The 23,248-nt window shown below is 42.4% G+C and overlaps 1 protein-coding gene across 1 annotated transcript in view; it reads right to left on the bottom strand.

Annotated features, from left to right (window-relative positions):
• The window catches only part of ADAM17 (ADAM metallopeptidase domain 17), a 59,134-nt gene extending 37,815 nt beyond the window's left edge, over window positions 1-21,319 (bottom strand). Inside the window, exons 1-2 of the mRNA XM_007522244.3 lie at window positions 20,792-21,319; window positions 3,726-3,858 (exon numbers count right to left, since the gene is read on the bottom strand). Of these exons, the coding sequence (XP_007522306.1) occupies window positions 3,726-3,858; window positions 20,792-20,888 (230 nt within the window). The 5' untranslated portion in view covers window positions 20,889-21,319. The remainder of the gene's footprint in view (window positions 1-3,725; window positions 3,859-20,791) is intronic.
• Window positions 21,320-23,248: the final 1,929 nt, after the last annotated feature.

Raw genomic sequence — 23,248 nt, 5'->3', positions numbered from 1 at the left:
CTTGTTGTTTGGGATTAACATTCTTTTGTTTTCTAGGAGTTTGGCTCTGGCATAAAAAACGAACAAACAAAAAAACTGGGTGTGGTAAAACAATTTGTTGGTTATTATTTAGAGTCCTTTCAATAAGCCCATAACACCAAAGATAAAGAAAGGTATGCTGTTCACTCCAGCCACAGGAACAAATTTTATGAGCTGTGGTGTTGAAAATATGAAATGCTACTTCCCTATGGGTTTGCATAAGTCTGGACGGCCAAGAAGAATCTAGACTGAGACGGTCTCCATGGCAACAAATATTTTTAACTTTCTGAACATAACAAGGTAATTTTAGTTTGCTTGTGGTTTTCTAATGGTTGTACAGAAAGAGACGACAGAATGCTATTTCAAAAACCCTTGTAACATTTTTCTCCTGCTATTCTAAAACTTATCTTCCCACATATTAACAGTTAAGATTTTCCTCAGTTATGTTGAGAACTTTGAAAAGAACCCCTGTTGTAAATGCCCTATTATTTAGTTTCAACGCTCTCCAGGAGTCTCAACATTATATTTAATGTTCTTTCCAGAAAAAATCAACAGAATTACTCAAAGAATTTACTCTACTCTAAAGACAAGGAACAAGTGATGGCAAATTTTTTTTTTCTAATTTCTAATCTTTTCCTTTGTGCTCTAACAGGATGTTAGTCAATGTGGTTTTTTGTTTTGTTTTGTTTGTTTGTTTTCCTCTTTTTCTTTTTACCAGAGCACTGCTCAGCTCTGGCTTATGGTTGCCTGGGACTTGAATTTGGGGCATTATATATGCTTCCAGCCTATGTAACAAACTTAGATCTTTTTTTTTTTTTTCTTTTTTTTTCCTTACCAGAGCACTGCTCAGCTCTGGTTTATGGTGGTGGTGTAGAGGAATGAACCTGGGCCCTCTGAGCTTCAGGACTGAGAGTCTCTTTGCATAACCACTATGCCATCTAATTTATTCTTTTTAATCAGAGAGAGAGAAAACAAAACATCAGTCTGGAATATGTGACACCAGGAATTGTGAATTTGGATCAAATCCTTCAAGAATAAATAAATATCAAACCTTTCCCCCAAAATTATAACATTATCAAAAAATGTATTAATATGTACAACTTATTAATATAGAATAATACTATTTATTGACTTGCAGTAAGAGAAAATTAATTTCCAGGCAAATGTTAAATAGATTATTTTATAAAATTAACTTTCTAACTCATCATGCGCTCTATGATTCCCACAACAGTTAAATAGAAATTTAATCGTATAATCTTAAATTATTGTGCTTTACTATCTAAAAACAGGAAATTTTCTCATTAGTTATAACCACCAAGTGATGAATTGCCTTTGTATAAGGTTAAGTTCAGTCCTATACAAACTGGTAATTTCAAGAAAGCAATTTTTTCCTTTATGCATTAATAGCACAATATAACAAGAAGGAAAGACAGTATGGGCTTTAGAGTCTGAAAAGACTGAAACAAATCCCAGCTCTGCCACTCAATCACTGTTTGCACTTGGCCTTAAACTCTGAACCTAAGAACTTCATCTATTAAGATATTATGTGTGTGTCACTTCTAGGCAGTGATTAGAAGGATCAAATGAAAGAAAATATTTTAAAGTACCTAGTATAAAGTTCTCTTATTGTTAGGTGAGTATGTTTCACACCAAACATTTAAGACAGAAGTGCTATAAAATAAATGACACATTTCTCTTTCTTATCATCCACAAAGAAAAAGTTAAGTGGATATTATTTAATACTTTTAAAAGATTTCATTACTACATGAGAAAATAAGTGTTATATAAGACAAGAGAGAGAGGGTTGGGCTGCAGCGCAGCAGGTTAAGTGCACATGGCGCTAAACTCGAGGACCCGTGTAAGGATCCTGGTTTAAGCCCCAGGCTCCCCACCTGCAGGGGGGTTGCTTCACAGGCGGTGAAGCAGGTCTGCAGGTGTCTGTCTTTCTCTTCCCCTCTCTGTCTCCCCCTCCTCTCTTCATTTCTCTCTATCCGGCAACAACGACATCAATAACAACAATAATAACAACCACACAATGATAAAAACAACAAGGGCAACAAAAAAGTAAAATAAATAAAATATTTAGAAAAAAGACAAGACAGAAAAGAGAAACAAGTCAGAGGGCCAACAAAATAGCTCACTTGGCTTGTGCACTGTTTTGCCAAATTCAGGGCCCAGGTTCAAGCCCAGCTACCAAAAGCACTGAAGAAGCTTCACTGCTATGGTCTCTTTCTCTCCCTCTAATTTTACTGAGGGGGAAAAGGAGCAAGAAACAAGTTAGAGAAACAATAATACACGTAAGAAAAATTAGAGCAGGTACAGCAGGTCCTCAGATCCAATGCTGGACTCAATTTCATAAATAAAGAACAATATGACCCATCTGTATTTTCTGAGTGTTTTTTCATATTAGCTAAAGCTTTCCAAAAGCAATTTATAAGAAGTTTCTGGAGTTTAAACACATAAAAAAAAAAAAAAAGGTCAACTCATCCAAGAAGTTGAAAGAATTACGGTGGCTATTGTTGAAAGTGGGGAAATAGGGAGTCAGGCGGTAGCGCAACGGGTTAAGCGCAAGTGGCACAAAGCGCAAGTATCGGCACAAAGATCCCAGTTTGAGCCCTGGCTCCCCACCTACAGGGGAGTCACTTCACAAACGGTGAAGCAGGTCTGCAGGTGTCTGTCTTTCTCTCCCTCTCTGTCTTCCCCTCCTCTCTTCATTTCTCTCTGTCCTATCCAATAATGATGACATCAATAACAACAACAATGAAACATCAAGGGCAACAAAAGGGAATAAATAAAATATTTTTTTTTAAGTGGGGAAATAGAACTCTGGTGGTGGGAATGGTGTAGAACGGTGCCCCTATTAATTTGTAACCCCATAAATCACTAATAAAAAAGTTAAAAATAAAATTTAAAAACTTCTACCAATTTATATAAAATAACTCAAAATAGAAACAACATGAATTCTAGATTCCGTTTACCATGAGACCATGGCATACTAAACAAATCCTTTCCCTCTTAACTTCGGTGTCTTCATATGCTTGTATAAAGCTAAGGTAAAAGTACACAGTTAACAGTTTTACAGTAGCACCAAAAATTTAAGGTATTAAAAATGCAACGGGGAGTCGGGCAGTAGCTCAGCGGGTTAAGCGCATGTGACACAAAGCTCAAGGACCGGCATAAGGATCCTGGTTCGAGCCCCGGCTCCCCACCTGCAAGGGAGTCCCTTCACAGGCAGTGAAGCAGGTCTGCAGGTGTCCGTCTTTGCCCTCTCTGTCTTCCCCTCCTCTCTCCATTTCTCTCTGTCCTATCCAACGATGACATCAATAACAACAACAATAATAACTACAACAACAATAAAAAGACAACAAGGGCAACAAAAGGGAAAATAAATAAAAATAAATAAATAAATAATTTTAAAAAATGCAATGAATTAAAAATTTTTGTTTGAACTCCATGAACAGGAAATTAGGATCAATACCTTTAGGATATTTATTTGCTGTTGATGCTCACCAGGATGGACTTTATTGTGTTTTTTAAGTCAGATGAATTTTAGAAATGAACACAGTATATAAGAATCATGATACACTGCATCAGTTACAATCATTAAAATATAAGTTTCTAAGATTTCAGCAAACACCCTTATGGTTCCACTATTATAAAGCAAGTCCCCCACAGCCCCCATATTATCATAGAATAATTCAAATTACCTTTTTAAAGCTGAAAAAGTTAGGAGTGTTTCTAAATGTGTTGATGCATGTAGATCCCTTTTTCTTACTGAATGCTGTTGGATATTGGATAAAGAGAGGATATCGTAGTCTGAGAGCAAAGAATCAAGTTTTTCTGAAACGAAAGTAAAAGATCATTAATACCTAAACCTAATAATTAATGATAGCATCACTAAACTGTTAGATAATAAATTATTTTTGATGTATACATATTATGGAGTATACAGCCCATAAAGCATACCAAAAACAACACATATAAACTGAACCAAATCTAATAAAATTCATTATTTTCTTTCAAGGACATAGAAGAAATTAGATATTGTAAATTAATAAGAACCTTAAGAAGTAATTATTCACACATAGAATATTAGAATTCCTGCAAAACAAGTTACCTAATTTATTCAAGAAATAAATGGAATGTGAAAGAAGGGAGGAGAGGAGAAACAACAGACCTAAGAATACAATAAGCAGGTCAACACACGTTGGGTTTTTTTTTTGCTTTGCTTTGTTTTTGTTTTTTGAGCCTGGAACAAACAAATCAACTGTAGAAGAATATCTGTTATAGTTAGGGAGACCTGGACATGAACCCTAGTTCATATCAGATACTAGTAACTCTGATATCTCAAGAGTATCAGATTACACAACAAGCTAACTTTTTGTATGTTTAGGATTTCCAAGGCTAGACTGACCAACTCAACTTCCCCACTGCTCTATACAGGGGTAGGGAAACTTCTTTTTTCCAAACGCCATTTGGATATTTATAACACCAATATACAAAATGATCAACTTAAAAATTAGCACTTGGGAATCGGGCAGTAGTGCAGCAGGTTAAGCGCAGGTGGCGCAAAGCACAAGGACCAGTACAAGGATCTGGTTTCAGCCTCCGACTCCCCACCTGCAGGGGAGTTGATTCACAGGTGGTGAAGCAGGTCGGCAGGTGTCTTTCTTTCTTTCTTTTTTTTTTTTTTTCCTCCTCCAGGGTTATTGCTGGGCTCGGTGCCTGCACCATGAATCCACCGCTCCTGGAGGCCATTTTCCCCCCCTTTTGTTACCCTTGTTGTAGCTTCGTTGTGGTTATTATTATTGCCCTTGTTGACGCAATTCGTTGTTGGATAGGACAGAGAGAAATGGAGAGAGGAGGGGAAGACAGAGAAGGGGAGAGAAAGACAGACACCTGCAGACCTGCTTCACCGCCTGTGAAGCGACTCCCCTGCAGGTGGGGAGCCGGGGGCTCGAACCAGGATCCCTTACACCGGTTCCTGCGCTTTGCGCCACATGCGCTTAACCCACTGCGCCACCGCCCGACCCCCAGGTGTCTATCTTTCTCCCCCCCCCCCCCCGTGTTTCCCTCCTCTCTCCATTTCTCTCTGTCCTATCCAACAACGACATCTATAACAATAACTACAACAATAAAAAAACAACAAAGGCAACAAAAGGGAATAAATATAAAAATTTTTTAAAAAATCAGCACTTACTGAATCTCAATTCCTGCCTTCAGTTGCATTAGTAGGGCCACAGGAAATTATTTCTCCAGAGTATATGGTCCCTGGGTTAGACATGCTCCACGTTCCACCCCTGCCCTACATTGATGTCTTTTCAGCTGAATCCCTAGACAATAACATTCCAAATCAAAGAGCAGAGAAAGTAGTAGCATCTATTACTGCTACCAGAACAGATATGGCAGCTTATCAATCCACAGACCCAAGAAAACAGAGATGGTAAATCCTAACTCATCTCAAGAAAATAACAAGCACTGGTTTACCATACTAACTTGGAACCAGTGAATAGCAACTGCTCCAAAGATAGTATAGCACAAATCACTCTTCATCAACAGCAACTCTACTGCCTCTTCCAAAATCAAGAAGATTCTAGAAACTTTTGAGAATATCTAAGCTGATGATTTCCTTTTCCTTTTTTTTTTCCGACTGATTACGTATAAGATAGTGTTTCAGGTGCCAGGTGGTGGTGCCATCTGCTTAAGCATACATGTTACAGTGGCTCGCGTATCTACTGCCCACCTGCAGGGGGAAGCATCACGAGTGAAGCAGTGCTGCAGGTGTCTCTCTCCCTCTCTATCACCCCCTTCCCTAAATTTCTGGCTGTGTCTACCCAATAAACAGAGATTTTTTTAAATTTTGAGATAGTGTTTCATGTAAGACAGGAGAGAAAGCAGCCAGAGTATACTCTGGTATATGCAGTGCTGGGGACTGAACCAGGAACCTCAGGCATACAAGCCCAACAGTTTATCTACCAAGTGAGTTTTTTTTTGTTCTTTTTTTTTTTTTTAACCAGAGTTCAGCTCCGCTTATGGTGATATGGGGGATTGAACCTGGGACTTTGGAGTCTCAGGCATGAAAGTCTCTTTGCATAACCATTATGCTACTACCCCTGCCCTAGGTGAGCCTTTTCCCCCCTAGTTGCTGATGATTTCCTTTTATCTCAAATACTGTTACAGAAATAGTGATATTCAAAAATCATTACATTTAAAATATAAATGTGCTGCAACCAGGGTCAAATATGCTTACAGAGACATTTTTTTTCTTTTAGTTGACGAGAGAAATTGAGGGGAGGGGTGGAGTGGGGGGGTGGCAGAGATACCTACAGCTTGAGCCTCAGTCCTTGCACATCGTGTGCTCAATGAGGTGCATCACTGCCCTGCTCTACACATACAGACATTGTAAAAAGAATCCACCGGGATTGGGCAACGGCACACCTGGTTTAGTACGTTACAGTGCTTAAAGACCCAGGTTCAATCCCCCAGTCCCCACCTGCAAGGGGAAAGCTTCAAGCGTGGTAAAACAGTGCTTAGGGTGTTTCTCTGTCTCTCTCCCTCTCTATCTTCCTTTCCCCCCTCAATTTCTGGCTGTCTCTAGTCAATAAATAAAGATTTAAAAAAAAAAAGTCTTAAGAGTTAAAAAAAAAATCCATCTATCCAATGTTTGTTTCTTTATATATTTATTTGCCTCCAGGGTTGTTGCTGGGGCTTGATGCCTGCACCATGAATCCAACGCTCCTGGAGGCCTTTTTTTTTTTTTCCCCTTTTGTTGTCCTTGTTGTTGTAGCCTTGTTGTGGTTATTATTGTTGTTGATGTTGTTCCTTGTTGGACAGGACAGAGAGAAATGGAGAGAGATGGGGAAGACAGCAAAGGGGAGAGAAAGATAGACACCTGCCGACCTGTTTCACTACCTGTGAAGTAGCTCCCCTGCAGGTGGGGAGCTGGGGGCATGAACCAGGATCCTTAAGCCGGTTCTTGCGCTTTGCGCCACGTGCACTTAATCCGCTGCGATACCACCGACCCCCCCCCAATGTTTATTTTTCATCCTCTTCCCCTAAATAATCTAAATAGTTCTTTCTAAATTCATTAGTACACTATTATGTGCTAGGCTCATGTGAATGGAGACATAGCATTAAACAGGACAAAGTCCTTGCTTAATAAAATGGTGTGGGAGAGGGTCGGGCAGTAGTGCAAAGACCAGCAGTAAGGATCCCGGTTCAAGCCCCCAGCTCCCCACCTGCAGGGGAATTGCTTCACAGGTGGTGAAGCAAGTCTGCAGGTGTCTATCTTTCTCTCCCCCTCTCTGCCTTCCCCTCCTCTCTCCATTTCTCTCTGTCCTCTCCAACAATGATAACAATAACCACAACAATAAAAAACAAGGACAACAAAAGGGGAAATAAATAAATAAATATTTTAAAAATAAAATAAATGGTGTGAGAAAAACAGACAAAAAAACAAATACACTAAAGTAGGATAGTAGTGATAGGGGAGAGGAAGAATTAGTTTACACAGATCAGTCAGAAAATGGAAAATTCCCTACTATCACATAATATTTAAGTAAACCTGACTAAAGGAAGGGGCAGGCATGCTACTATCTAACTAAAGTGGTTTTAATCAAGTTCATTAAAGTATCTAATTAAATGTTTAATAAGATGGCAGCAAATTTCACACTTAATGGATGACACCAATGCGCGTGTGTGTGTGTGTGTGTATTAATCCGGTGGGGTCTGTTTCAAAAGATAGCAATCACTTTAACTCAAGTGGTTTGTTGTCGGTGGTTTGGTCCTGCATACCACTTAGATAACAATGAAAAGTCATAGAGAAGCCTACTACCTATTAAAACAATTTTTGGGTGGGTTTTCTTAAAAGATACTGTGCATGGTGTCTTAGTACATTAGCTCCATAAACATTCCTGGGTTGCTATATCCATTTAACAGACAAAAGAACAAACTCAGAGCAGGCAGGGAGGTGAAACAGTGGATTAATAAGCAATTGACTCTCAAGAATCGGATTCCAAGTTTGATCCCCACCACCAACATGTCAGAATGATACTCTAATCCCCCTCCCTCCATTAACAAAATAAATATATAAATAAAAATAATGACTAATTTGTGTTTTTTAATTATTTTATTTATTTATTTATTTATTGCACAGAGACGGCCAGAAATCATGAGGAAGAGGAGATAGGGAGAGAGACAGAGAGACACCTGTAGTACTGCTTCATCACTTGTGAAGCTTTCCCCCTGCAATGAGGACTAGGGGCTTGACCCCTGCCTGGTCCTTGCACCTTGTAACATGTGCGCTCAAGCAGGTGACCCACCACCCAGCACCAAGAATGACTGATTTGTTTAATATTACAAAGCTAATATAGTGCAAAACTGGGATTTGAACTTGGGCCAGTCTGACCAAAAATCCCAAGCTTTACTGATGTCATATTTCGCAAATTCCTCAAAAACAGTCTAGCTCTGAGTTGGAGAAGAGCTCAAGGGGGTGAGTATATGCCTTGCGTGTGTGAAACCCTAGGTGCAATTCCAAGCAGCATATTACAATAGAAAAGACAAAACCAAATATGGCATCGCAAATGGCAGAGCAGCACATTGGTATCTCTCACAATAAAATCAAACTAAAAATTAGGCTGCCTTTTCTCTGACCTTCTACTTCTTAGCTTACTTTTTTTTTTTTTTTGGAGGCCAACCAATACAAGCTTGTCTCCTCTTGAATTCTGAAACCCTTTGCTTTATACTTTTCCTCTTGCCTCACAAAAAGTTATAAAACAGTCAAAAGAGGGTCTGGGCAGTGGTGCACCTGGTGGAGTGCACTCCTTACCAAATTCAAGGACCTAGGCTCAAGTCCGCAGTTCCCACCTGCAGAAAAGAAGCTTCACGAATGGTGAAGCTGTGTTGCAGGTCCCTTTCTCTCCCTTTCTAACCCCGCCCCCTGAATCTCTCTCTACTACCAAATAAATGTTTAATTAAAAAGTCAAAAGGGAACTATTTCATCCATCACAGAATCCTCATCTCACTATCTTGAGCACACAATCTCGCACAAAACACTGCTTCTACGTTCACAAATTGCATAAACTCCCAATGCTGAGAAGCTGATATGCTTCTTAAGTTCAACTTCCCTAATACAGGCTGGTACATGACTCAGTTTCGTTCAAGATCATAATCACTTCTACTTTAGAAATGTGGCCTCATTTCACTGTCAATAATATAGGTCAGTGGTTCTCCAAGTGAGGTCTCTATGCCAGCAGCAGCAGCCACAGCATGACCTAGGAACACGTGAGAAATGCCCATCTTTAGGTCTCCTCCACTCACCCTGTCACTCAGAAACACTTAAGGGAAGGCCCAGCAGTCTGTTAACATGACTTCTGGGTGATGCTGCAATACACTCAGACTTGAGAGCCACTAAACTAGGCCAAAGAAAGAAAATAGCACCAAGAAAACAGTCTTTAAGTACAAAGATGTTCATTGTTCAGTTTTGTATCCTTTTACTTTCTGCCAGGGACCAAACCCAATATTTAAGAACAAAAATTAGAAACAAAGTAATAACTAAGAAACTATGGAGCCTCCAAATGACAAACAAACCTGTAAGCATTTAAAACACTGATAACAGGCCTGAAAATAACTCACTGGGTAGGGCATGTGCCTTGCCATGTGTGTGTTTCCTGGGGCTGAGCTCCACCTGGCACCACAGAGGAGTGCCACAACAGAGGGAGCCCCTGTGTTTTCCCCCATGCCCTGAATTAAAAAAATGAAAAAAAAATCCCAGGAGAGATGAAACTGTACACACACAAGGTTCCAGGTGCTACAAAAATATGTAAAGAATATGCTAATAAATTGGGAGTCGGGCAGTAGCGCAGTGGATTAAGCGCACGTAGAGCAACGTGGAGCAAAGAGCAAGGACCGGTGTAAGGATCCCGGTTCGAGCCCCCGGCTCCCCACCTACAGGGATGTCCCTTCACAGGCGGTGAAGCAGGTCTGTAGGTGTCTATCTTTCTCTCCCCCTCTTCTCTCCATTTCTCTCTGTCCTATCCAACAACGACAACAATAATACACTACAACAATAAAACAACTAGGGCAACAAAAGGGAATAAAAAAGAAAGAAAACCTTTTTAATTATAAAAAAAGAATATGCTAATAAACTAAGACCATGGGAAACTACATATGCTATAATATTAAACTGAAGTAGATCGAGAACTTTGTATTCATGGCCCTAACTATATATGGGGGGCAGCTAGAAAAAATTAAGGCCAAACAGTAGCATCACTGATAATCTTCAAATACATCTTCATAATATAACAGGTGAAAATACTTTAATATACTCTACAGGGAAACAGAAGACAACTAAGCAGGTAGGGTATGTGCCCTGCCATATGGGTAACCCATATTCAAGACTAAACACCACACTGAAGTGTCACTGCTTCGGGAGAAGTTCTGGTGCTATTGTCCTAACCTCTGGCTCTTTCTGAAATAGAAAGGATAAAAGTGGGCCAACGGGAGTCAGGCAGTAGCGCAGAGGGTTAAGCGCACGTGGTGCTAAGCACAAAGGCCAGCTTAAGGATCCCAGTTTGAGCCTAGCTCCCCACCTACAGGGGAGTCGCTTCACAGCTGGTGAAGCAGGTCTGCAGGTGTCTATCTTTCTCCCCTACCTCTGTCTTCCCCTCCTCTCTCCATTTCTCTCTGTTGTATCTGACAACGGCAACATCAATAACTACCACAACAATAAAAAACAAGGGCAACAAAAGGGAAATTAAAAAAACTAAATATATTTAAAAAAAAAAAAGTGGGCCAAGGAGTAGAGAAATCACATGTATGTGAAGTCTAGCATGAAGCGCAAGCACATACACACACACAATTTAATGTTTTACAATTGTAATTTAGTTTCTTTTGATACTAGATTTCAAATTAGATGTCTCCAGCATGGCAAAAGCTGCTCCTTTCTGCTCTCCTGTCTTTTCACAAGCAAGTAACCTCTCAGATATTGTACCCAGCCCTTCACTGCAATTCACTTTCAAACTGCCACTCACGGGTAGTCTCAATTTTTCAACAGAATTTGTTATTTCCCTGACTTGCCAAGAGTTTATCCTTTATCCATATCAAGGGACCAGAAGAAAGGTTCCCCCGGTAGAGTGTGAGTCTCACCTCTACCTATACCCGAATCTCTCAATAAACTTAAATATAGAACATTTAATTCCTTACAGCAGGAGTTATGCAAGTTACTACTTGACAGTGCTACAGAAGTTTTTTTTCTCCAGGAATATCACTGGGGATTGGTGCCAGCATCCAGAAATTCACTGCTCTGGCAGTCACTTTTTTCCATTTTATTGGATAAGACAGAAAAACTGAGAGAGGAGGTGGCGATAGGGAGAGAAAGATAAGACATCTGCCAACCTGCTTCGCTGCTTGTGAATCGTCCCCCTCACAGGTGGGGAGCAGGGGCTCAAACCCAAATCCTTGCATGGGTCCTGTGCTTAGTACTTACTATGTGCTCATAACCAGGTATGCCACTGCCTCACCCACCCCCAAAGTTATCTTTCTTAGCTCACAGTATAATCATACCCTCTTTTTTTAAAAATAAAATCATGAGACACCTTCCTTACTTTCTATAAGTTGTTCTATCAATCATCCTAAAGAATTGAGCTTTTGGCTTAGGAGATAGCATAATAGTCATGTAAAAAACTCTCATGCCTAAAGATCCAAGATTTCAGGTCCAATCCCCAGTACCACCATAATGCAGAATTGAGCACTGTTCTGGTTTATAAAAAGAGGACTGGGAGTTGGGAGGTAGTGCAGTGGGTTAAGCGCAGGTGGCGCAGAGCGCAAGGGCCAGCCTAAGGATCCTGGTTTGAGGCCCCGGCTCCCCAACTGCAGGGAAGTCGCTTCAGAAGCAGTGAAGCAGGTCTGCAGGTGTCTATCCTTCTCTCCCCCTCTGTCTTCCCCTCCTCTCTCCATCTCTCTCTGTCCTATCCAACAGTGACATCAATAATAACTATAACAAAACAAGGGCAACAAAAGGGAATAAATAAATAAATATATATATATATATATACAAAGAGGACTGAGCTTTCCTCATTTTGCGCTACAAGCACAATTAGAAAACAATAGGGCAGGTTGGGGGTATAGCATAATGGTTATGCAAAGAGACTCTCATAACTGAGGCTCTGAAGTCCCAGGTTCAATCCCCCACACCACCATAAACCAGTGCTGAGCAGTGCTCTGGTCAAAAAAAAAAAAAAGAAAGAAAACAATAGGGGCTGAACAGTGGAAGCAGTGAAGCAAGCACTTCAGGTGTCTCTGTCTCTTGCCCACTTTTTTTTTTTTTTTTATAAAAAGGAAACATTGACAAAACCATAGGATAAGAGGGGTACAACTCCACACAATTCCCACCACCAGAACTCTGTATCCCATCCCCTCCCCTGATAGCTTTCCTATTCTTTAACAGTCTGGGAGTATGAACCCAAGGTCATTGTGGGATGCCGAAGGTGGAAGGTCTGGCTTCTGTAATTGCTTCCCTGCTGAACACTGGATTGGGGCGTTGACAGGTTGATCCATACTCCCAGCCTGTCTCTCTCTTTCCCTAGTAGGGTGGGGCTCTGGGGAATCAGAGCTCCAGGACATATTGGTGGGGTTGTTTGTCTACTGAAATATGGTAGGCATCATGCTAGCATCTGGAACCTAGTGGCTGAAAAGAGAGTTAATATACAAAGCCAAACAAATTATTGACCAATCATGAACCTAAAGGCTAGAATAGTGCAGATGAAGAGTTGGGGGGGTCCTCCATTTTGTAGATAGATAGTAGTCATATTTTAGTTATATTCCAAAGGGCCTGTGGCTATACTAGTTTTTTTTTTTTTTCCCCTGAGCCTGTATTCTGATATGCAGGTGGTTCCAAGTTATTGTCTGGGGAGATGATGTCATGGGTGAAAAAGGAACAGAAAGCTGGATCAGGGAAGAGTAGCTCCCTAATATGGGAAAGGGGTATAAATATTGTTGATTGTAAACCCCATCGATTTGTTGTTCCTCTCCCTCCCACTCTTAACTCTCCCTCCACTCTCAATTTCTCTCTGTCCTATCAAATAAAATAGAAAAAAAAGGATAACCAATAATAAATAAATAATAATAAATAAAAGTAATTTTAAAAAGAAAGGATTATGCTAATGTTTTTAAGGGGGGTAGATAGCGTAATGGTATGCAAAGACTCTCATCCCTGAGGCTCCAAAGTCTCAGGTTCAATTCCCTACACCATCATAAGCCAGAGCTGATTACTGTTCTGGTAGAAAATAAAAAGAAGGGAGTCGGGCGTAACGTAGCGGGTTAAGTGCACATGGCGTGAAGCACAAGGACCGGCATAAAGATCCCGGTTCAAGCCCCCGGCTCCTCACCTGCAAGAGAGTCGCTTCACAGGCTGTGAAGCAGGTCTGTAGGTGTCTATCTTTCTCTCCCCCTGTCTTCCCCTCCTCTCTCCATTCCTCTCTGTCCTATCCAACAACGATGACAACAACAACAATAACTACAACAATAAAAAACAACAGTGGCAACAAAAGGGAAAAATAAATAAATATAAAAAATATAAATTATATATTAAAAAAAAGAAAAGAAAATAGGGGTTGGATGGGGAGCCAGGCAGTAGTGCGCCTGGTTAAGCACTCACATTATAGTGTTCAAGGACCCAGGTTCAAGCCCATCTCCCCATCTGCAGGGGGAAGCTTCACAAATGGTGAAGCATACTACAGGTGTGTGTGTGTGTGTGTGTGTGTGTGTGTGTGTGTGTGTGTCCCTCTCCCCCTTCCCTCTTAATTTCTCTGTCTTATCTAATAAAAATAAACAAAAACCAGAAAAGGCTGGCGAGAGCATAATGGTCGTGCACAAGTTTTTACACCTGAGGTTCTAAGGTCCCAGATTCAGTCCCCAGCACCACCACAGCCAGAGCTGAGTGACCTTTCTCACTGTATCTCCCTTATTCAAATAAAATGTTTTTTTTTAAGGGGAGGGGTAGGAAAAATAAGATAAAATGTTTTTTGAAAGAATTTAACAGGGGCTGGCTAGTGGCACACCTGACAGAGTACATATATTACAGTGCACAGGACATGGGTTCAAGCCCCTGGTCCCCACATGTGGGAGGCAGGGGAGCTTCATGAGAGGTGAAATAGTGCTGCAGGTGTCTCTCCTCCCTGTCCTCCTCTCTATCTCTGCCTCATTATCAATTTTTTTTTTATTTAAATAACATAGAGGCTGGAAAGTGGCACACCCAGTTGAGCACACATTACCATGCACAAGGATGTGGGTTCAAGCCTCAACTGCGGAGGGGAAGTTTTACGAGCAGAGAAGAAGGGTTGCAGGTGTCTCTTTTTATTTTTTTATTATATTTTTATCTACTTATCGTCATTAGAAGTCCAATGTGCTATCCATTGTGCCACAGAGCCACCGATATTTTATCTATTTACTATTGGATACAGACAGAAACTGAGAGGGGAGGAGGATGTAAAAAGGGAAAGAGACAAACAGACACCTGCAACCCTGCTTCCACCACTTTGAGCACTGTAGTGTGTGTGTGTGTGTGTGTGTGTGTGTGTGTGTGTGTGTGTGTGTGTGTGTGTGTGTGTGTGTGTGTGTGTGTGAGCGCGCGCGCGCTTAACCAGGTGCGCCACCCCCTGGCCCGTGTCTCTCTTTCTGTCTCTCCCTTCCCTGGTTAGCCAAAAGGCTTTCATGCCTGCTCTGGTAGAAACAAAGAGAGAGAGAGAGGGGAAGGAAGGAAGGAGAGAAGAAAGGAAGGAAAATGAACTTAAAAAAATTAAAATTGGGCAGGGGTAGGTAGTATAATGGTTATGCAAAAAGACTTTCATGCCTGAGGCTCTGAAGTCCCAGGTTCAATCCCCCACACCATCATAAGCCAGAGCTAAGCAGTGCTCTGGTTAAAAAAAAAAAAAAAATTAAAATACAACAGAAAATTCAAAGATGAGGGTCTTATTTAGGAATCTTCTGCCCATCCTTCTCTCATCTTCTCTGCCAAGTACTTGGACTGGATTTTCCCCTACCTACTTCTCCTTAGAAGACCTTACCCAGTGTTTCCATTTAATAAAAATTAAAAAAAAAAAAATCACTCCAAAAATAAAATAAAATGATCCTACCTGTGCTTCCTCACTGCTTTTGTATCTTTTCCATCCCAATCCCTTCTCTTTTTGCAAATACATTCTACACTTCTTTCTTCATCCCTGCCATCAGACACCACCTGACATTTATTCAACGAATATTCCTCAGGTGGGTGGGGCAGGGGCACAGGCAAAGCGAATAGAACACACATATTACCATATGTGAAGATGTGGATTCAAGCTGCTGATCCCCACCTGCAAGAGGTGATCCTTCACAAGAGGTTAAGGAGTGCTGCAGGTGTTTCTCTCTTTCTGTCTACCACTCTCACATCACAGTATGCTAGGACCCTGGTTCAAGCCCCTGTCCCTCACCTGCAGGGGGGAAAGCTTCATGAGTGGAGAAGCAGGGCTGCAGGTCTCTCTCTGTCTCTTTCCCTCTCTATCTCCCCCACTCCTCTAAATTTCCCTGTCTCTATTCAATAAAAAATAAACAATATTTTATAATAAAATAAAACAATTAAAAAAGAGAATATATTGCATCACCACAAACAAGGAGCAAGTCTAGGTCAGAGGTGCATACTTAGTTGTTAGAATACAGTCAAATGGTGAGTGAAATGAGAGCAGCAGATGAGACTTGTCAGCATCTACAAATCTTGTTTCTAAGGAAAAAAAAAGGGGGGGAGGCTGCGGAGACAGCATAATGGTTATGCAAACACCTTTCATGTCTGAGGCTCTGATGTCCCAGGTTCAATCACCAGCACCACTGTAAGCCAGAACTGTGTATCTCATTAAAATAATAGAATGAGGGAGTCGGGCTGTAGCGCAACAGGTTAAGCGCAGGTGGCGCAAAGCACAAGGACAGGCATAAGGATCCCGGTTCGAACCCCGGCTCCCCACCTGCAGGGGAGTCTCTTCACAGGTGGTGAAGCAGGTCTGCAGGTGTCTATCTTTCTCTCCTCCTCTCTCCATTTCTCTCTGTCCTATCCAACAACGACAACAACATTAATAACTACAACAGTAAAAAAAAAAAACAAGGGCAACAAAAGGGAATAAATAAATAAAATAAAATATATAAAAAATTAAATAAATAAAATAATAGAATGAAAAGAAAAATGACACCCGTGCTCGCTTTTGTTCAATTAGTGTGTAAAAGCTTTTAGACAGGTGCAAAAAATAAATCCTCTTTTACAATTTAGAGCTCATTGTCCCGTGTTGTTTTTTCAATATTATTTATTTTATTAATATTATTTTTACCAGAGCACTGCTCAGCTCTGGCTGGTGGCGGCACAGGGGACTGAACTTAGGACGTTAGAGTCTCAGGCATGAGAGTCTCTTTGCATAGCCATGAGGCTACTAACCCCCGCCCCCCATATGAGTTTTGATACACATAATGAGGAAGATACCTAAATCAAGAGAGAGGAGAAAGGAGAGACATAATGAAAAGCAGCTCACTTCTCTCTTCTATCTCAGTTCAACCTCTTCCTGGGCCTCCCTTCTTAGCAAGCCTTTTGGGGCTTTCTCAAGCAAACAAAGATATCACTTAATGTTCTGGAAAACTTTACTCAGACAAAATTTCTACAATGTCCCCACTATGTACTTCTGCTTCACTGTTCTATTCTCCAAACAGAGTATAGCTATTTGACTAGTACAAAGCAGAGTAACATTAAATCTACTGCGGAGCTGTCATGGTCAGCACCCTCGGGATAATGTCTAGCAGAAAGTGCTTTCCCACTCCTCTGTATTGTTTGAGAACTTTATGGCTCTCAATAAGCAAGAGCTGTTTCACAGGAATGTAGCCTATAAGAAAAATCAAAATACTGAGCAAAATGGTGATGTTAATAATGAGAGATGTGGAGAATCCCCAGCACTAGCCACGTGGTAAATTTCAAAATGTTTCAGATACAAAGGCTCATCCCTCATCTGTGACCTACATTTCCTCCTTCCACCCACTGTATCTTTTATTAAAAGGAGCAGAAAGAAACACACTTTTGAAATCAAAGTGAAACTTCTAAGCCCCAGCTGCAACTTCAACTTATCATCGTGACTAAGCTCACATGACTTACAACTTTCCTAAATTATGCAATGCCTATCAGTTCAATTGAAATATGAATCTATGACCTCAAAGTCAGGATCCTATTTATATATTTTTGTTCTTCGGGAAAATGTTGCCAAATATTTCATCAATACTTAATTTTATAGTTATGATAAAATAATCAGGGTAAGGAGACTAATAAAACAATAAACCAGGTATTTTTTTTTCACCAGAGCACTATTCAGCTCTGGCTTATGATGGTGCGGGGGATTGAACCTGGGGCTTTGGAGCCTCAGGCATGAGGGTCTCTGCATAACCATTATGCTATCTACCTTCTGCCCAACCAGATTCTTTACTATGAAGCTACTCAAGTATCTCAACCAATTCAATGGTAGGGTTAATTAAGCAACTAGTTGTATCCTCACTGGGCAAACACAAAAATCACTCATGAACAGAAAAAAAAAAAATTCAAGACAAATATTTATAACTAGCTGTGTGAGCCTGACAACTTAATACCTTTCTGAAACTCATTTCTCCTACCACTTGTTTTAAAAACTAGACCCTGGGCCATATTGTGGTGGACCCGGCAGATCACACACATTACTGTGAGCAAGGACCAAGGTTCAAGCCCCTGGACCACGCCTGCAGAAGGAAAGCTTCACAAGTAGTGGAAAGCTTCACAAGTAGCGGCGTAGTGCTGCAAGTGTCTCCCTTTGTTTCTCCCTATCTCTCCTTTCCTTCTCGATTTGTCTCTATGACTAAAAAAAAATGCTTTTAACTGCCTCGTCCAGAAGGTTGTTTTTCTTCATCACAAGATAGACTTTAAAAATCTTTAAAAATAGTTCAGAAAGCACTTCCACAGGGAAGCCTTCCTAAGCTCTCCAACAGCACTCTGCTGATAATACCTACCATAAAGTGCTTTCACTCTTCTTTGTAATGTTTTAGAACTTTATAGCTCTCTAGTCCACTATGCCAAAAGATTTCTGAAATTTAATCAATGTATTCTTGATGCCCCACGTGTCTGCATACTGTTTTCAAACATTTGGTGATTAAGTGGTCTACACATTCTCGTTTCTAGCACTTTGCAAAATAAAAACACAGAGTAGCATCGCTGAGTGGTCTAGTAGTAGAGCTCTTACTTAACTTGTAAGCGTGAGATCCCAGCACAGTATAAGCCAGAGTGCTGCTGTGGCCTGCTCCCATCTCTCTCTCTCTCTGCCCAGTCTTAAAAAAAAAAAACTTATCTCTAAGTATCATTGACAACTGAGCTACAAAGTAATACTTCTATACAAGTTCCTAAAATTCATGATTATTTTTCCACCTATGAACAGAATAACAAAAGACAGTTGTGTTAGGGTGACAGTATCTCAAAATGTGTATTTATTCATTACTGGACAGAGAAACTGAGAAGGGGGGGGTAGAGAAGAAAAAGACAGAAAAAAACCTGTAGCCCTACTTCACCACTCATGAAGCTTTCCCCCTTAAAGTGGGGGCCAGAGGCTTGACCCCGGGTTTTTGCACCACTGCCTGATCGTGTGTGTGTGTCTAATATATATATACTTTTTTTTTTTTTTTAACCAGAACACTTGTTCAGCTCTGGCTTATGGTAGTGTGGGGGACTGAACCTGGGACTTTGGAGCCTCAAGCATGAGAATCCGTTTGCATGACCATTATGAAATCTACCCTCCACCCCAAATTTTGAAGTTTTCTTTTCTTTTTTTTCTAACAGCACTGATGATCAGCTTATGGTGGCACAAGGAACTGAACCTGGGACTCTGGAGCCTCCAGCATGTCTCTTTGCATAACCATTATGCTATCTACTCCCTGTTTATTTTTTACATTAACATTTGTCCTAAAAGGGAATGATCTCTATACCTCCATCCACACCCCTACTCAAAAAAATTCCCCTGAATCTCTAATGATTTATTACCTCTAACATTTTCTAGCAGTTGAGTAGTAACTATAATTCACTGTAATCTGAAATACCCTAGTGAGAAAACACTCAACACCTTTTACATCCATATCAGTATGAGTATACTTTCCATTAAACACACACACACACACACACACAAAAGGCCAGGCAAAAAAAAAAAAATTCAAAAAAATTGTAATTAACCCTAAAGAAAACACTACACATACAATCATAGTGGGATTTGGGGACCAATATACCCAAGAAAAGTCACTGAGCTAGAATTTCACACATTGGGGACACATAGACTATGTTTCATGCCATACTGCTCATCTTCCATGTCCATCTTTAAAAGAAAAACGAGTGGTCCAGGAGATGGAGCAGTGTATAAAGCGTGGGGTCCTGAGTCCAATCCCCCGCAGCACATGTACCAAAGTGATGTCTGGTTCTGTCTCTCTCTCTCTTCTATCTTTCTCATTAACAAATAAATAAAATCTTAAAAAAAAAAAGTAAAAAGTAAAGTAAAACGAAGGGCCAAGCGGTGGGCGCTCCTGGTTAAGCGCACACACTACAGTGCGCAAGGACCCGGGTTCAAGCCCCTGGTCCCCCCGTGCAGGGGAAAAGCTTCACAAGTGGTGAAGCAGGGCTGCAGGTGTCTCTGACTCTCTCCCCTTCCCTTTCGATTTCTGTGTCTATCCAATAATAAAAAAGAAAAATGACTCAGCCATCACTGTCATTTTACACAAGATAAGTTCCACCGAGTTCAGACCTCTTAATGCGCGCCAGTCTTTAAAATCCAATCCCCTTACACAACCCCAGTAAGAATCCTCCACTTTCCCTGGTGATTTTTCTTTTTTCTTTTTCTGGATTTTCTTTTTATTTATTTTTATTTTTACTTATAAAAAGGAAACACGGACCAAAACCATAGGATAAGAGGGCTACAGCTCCACACACACAATTCCCACCACCAGAACTCCGTCCCCCATCCCCTCCCGACAGCTTTCTTAGTCTTTAACCCTCTGGAAGTGATTTCTGTTTACAACTGTCAAAGGAGGCACTGGAAGGAGCCTCGTGAGGAGCTGGAATTAAGTGAGCGCCCCCAGCCCGGCCCACCTGGACCCCTTCCTCCAAAAAATCTCAATAGCCAAGAACAAACTTGTGAAGTTTGCAAAAAAAACAAACAAAAAGAAAAAAAAAAAACCCGCAGCTCCAAGCAGAGCTCTCTGCAGCCACCGCCTTGCAACCGCATTGTTGCATTAAGTACCTCCTACGGCAGAATTCTCTCCCCATGGCGAGCCAGGAAAAACAAAAAAACAGAACAGCCAAACCTTGAGCCTTTCCTATCCTCCTCCCTGCGTCCTGTCTGCGGCAGGAACACGCCACCGGCCGGTCCCTCGACCACACGGCTCCCAGCCCGAGCCTGCAGCGCCCTTCGCCTCCTTCCCAACAGGACCCCCCGCCCCACCACCACCCAGGCACCAGCCCTCCGGCAGACACCCCCCCCCGCCCCCAGTACAGCGGAGAACTCGGTCCGTGCGTTTCCCCCTGCAGGACAGACAGCCCAACCCGTTACAAAGCTTCTCCCCCAAACTCCAAGAGCCACACCCCCTTCCCACACCGAGAACTTGCGGACGCGCCGCCGTCGTCCAACGCCAACGAGACTCGCCCCGCTTTTTCCCCCCGAAAGCAGCGCGCCCCGGGCGCCACACGCCCGAGTCGACTCCCCGGGGAGGCTTTTACCGAGTCGCTGGGGGGAGCCGAAGTCCCGCTCCTCCGGAGGTCGCGGCGCCAGCACGAAAGGAACGAAGCCGGTCAGGAAGAGGAGACACTGCCTCATGGTCCCCACCCGGCCACCGGCTCCTCTTCTCTGGGCAGCTTTCGCCTGGCAGGGGCGTTGGATCCTCTTCACATCGGGGACGAGAGGGCCAGCCCGCCCCGGCCCCTCAAAGCACTTCTACGTCCCGCGCCGCCTGCCGGAAAACTCTAGAGCCGGGCTCAAGGCCCCCGGAAGTGGAGGCAGCGCTCCCCGAGCCCGGCCCAGCGCGCATCCGGCAGTCGCCGACCCCCGCACCGCCCACAGCCGGAAGTAGGGCTCCGCGCGGCACGCCGGGAGGTCCGAGCTCACTCTGCGCCCGATCGGCCCGCCGTGGCGTCCGCTGGCCTCCTCCCCAGCCCCGTCGGGGCTCTGCTGGCACCGGCCGGATAGCGGCTCGCGACGTCCTGACTCGACCTGGCCGAGCCTCTCCCCTGTCCCCGGGTGACCGCCGCGAAAAAGGCGGGAGCTTGCTTGTCTGGCGGGCCGCGTCCCTTGGTCGGTCCTTCGTCTGGCTAGGAGCCCTGTTACTCTTAGTATTCAACGTGCTGTGAGAGCCGCTCCGGGCCCGTTGCGTTCGGGGTGCTGACACAGCCAGGTGCCTGGGACAGGAGGGGGCGGGAGGCTCTGCGAGGGGCCCCTGAGCCGATCTCGCCGGCTCCCGCGAGACCCACACCCACAAGACCCCGTGTGTCCGCTGAGCTCAGCCTCTGACCTGGTAATGGCTGGTTCCCAGGTTCAATTTCTTTTTTTTTTAATTAATATTCTTTTTAAAAACACTGTAGCTTTTATTTATTATTGGATAGAGACAGAGAAATTGAGAGGGGTGGGGGAGATAGAGAGACAGAAAGACACCTGCAGCCCTGCTTCACCACTTGTGAAGCTTTCCCCGTGCAGGTGGGGACCAGGGCCTTGAACCTGGGTCCATGTGCATTATAGTGTGTGCGCCTAACCAGGGGTGCCACCAGCTGGCGCCCTCCAGGTTCAATTTCTAGCACCACCATAAGCCAGAGCTAAGCAGTGCTCGTAACACTCTCTATGTCTCTTATTGAAATAAAGTGTTTTTCATTTATTCCTATATATGAGTTATGTATAATTCTTATACAATAAAAATTTTCTACACACAGCTAGGAAGGTGGTGCAGTGCAGGACTCTATAGCATAAGGTCCTGAGTGCCATCCCAGAGTGATACTCTGATTTTCTCTTTTTTTAAATTATTTATTGGATAGAGATAGAAATCGAGAGGAGGGAGTCAGGCAGTGGCGCAAAGCACAAGGTCTGGCGTAAGGATCCCGGTTCGAGCCCCGGGCTCCCCACCTGCAGGGGAGTCGCTTCACAGGCTGTGAAGCAGGTCTGCTGGTGTCTTTCTCTCCCCCTCTCTGTCTTCCCCTCCTCTCTCCATTTTTCTCTGTCCTATAAAATAATAATAAAGTGTTAAAAAAGAAAAAAGGGGGTGGGGACCGTGTTTGCATGCAATTTATCATTTCATAATGGAAAGATAAAAGGCTGTCTCGCTCTTGAGTGGAAAATGTGTAATGTTCTACTTGCATAAACTTTCTTTGACTCAAATATGCATCATCCAACATTATTAGAATATTTTATCCAGCATCATAAACAGTCACTGAACTACTTGAGAGCTAAAATTATGCCAAGGATTGCAAAACAAAATACAAGCTACCTTGGTAAATTTCCAGTTTCAGCTTTAGCGGATCAGCAGAAAAGTTGACTTTTAGTGTGCTCTTGCTTCTTTCTGTGTCTGTGAAGCTCTCTGAAATGTAACCAGTAAAATAATTTTTTAAATGTATATATATATATAATTTATTTATTTAGGATAGAGCCAGAGAGAAATTGAGAGGGAAGGGGGAGAGAGAGAGAGACACCTGCAGGACTGCTTCACCGACCCTCTGCAGGTGTGGACCAAGGATTTGAACCCAGGTCCTTGAGCACAGCAACATTTGTGCTCAAGCAGGTGCGCCACCTCCCAGCCCCTCAAAAACATTTCAACTCTCTGTCTTCCCCTCCTCTCTCCATTTCTCTTGTCCTCTCAGACGACGACATCAATAACAACAATAATAACTGCAACAATAAAACAAGGGCAACAAAAGAGAATAAGTAAATATAAAATAAATAAAAGTAAAAAAAAAAATTGAGAGGAATGGGAGGATAGGAGAGAGAGAGAGTGAGTGATACCTGCAGTACTGCTTTACCACTCACAAAGCTTTCTCCCTGCAGGTGGGGACCAGAGGCTTGAACCCAGGTCCCTGCACATTGTAATGTGTGTGCTCACCCAGGTGTGTCACCACCTAGCGCCCTACTCTGATTCTCTTTCTCATATTAATAAATATTTAAAGAAGTTTTCTGAGCACCTAGGCACTACAATTTCT

Source organism: Erinaceus europaeus, chromosome 3, assembly GCF_950295315.1.
Source record: "Erinaceus europaeus chromosome 3, mEriEur2.1, whole genome shotgun sequence".
Classification (NCBI taxonomy): Eukaryota; Metazoa; Chordata; class Mammalia; order Eulipotyphla; family Erinaceidae; genus Erinaceus; species Erinaceus europaeus.
Note: the sequence above shows the minus strand (reverse complement) of the source record. Positions and strands in the feature narration are given on the sequence as shown.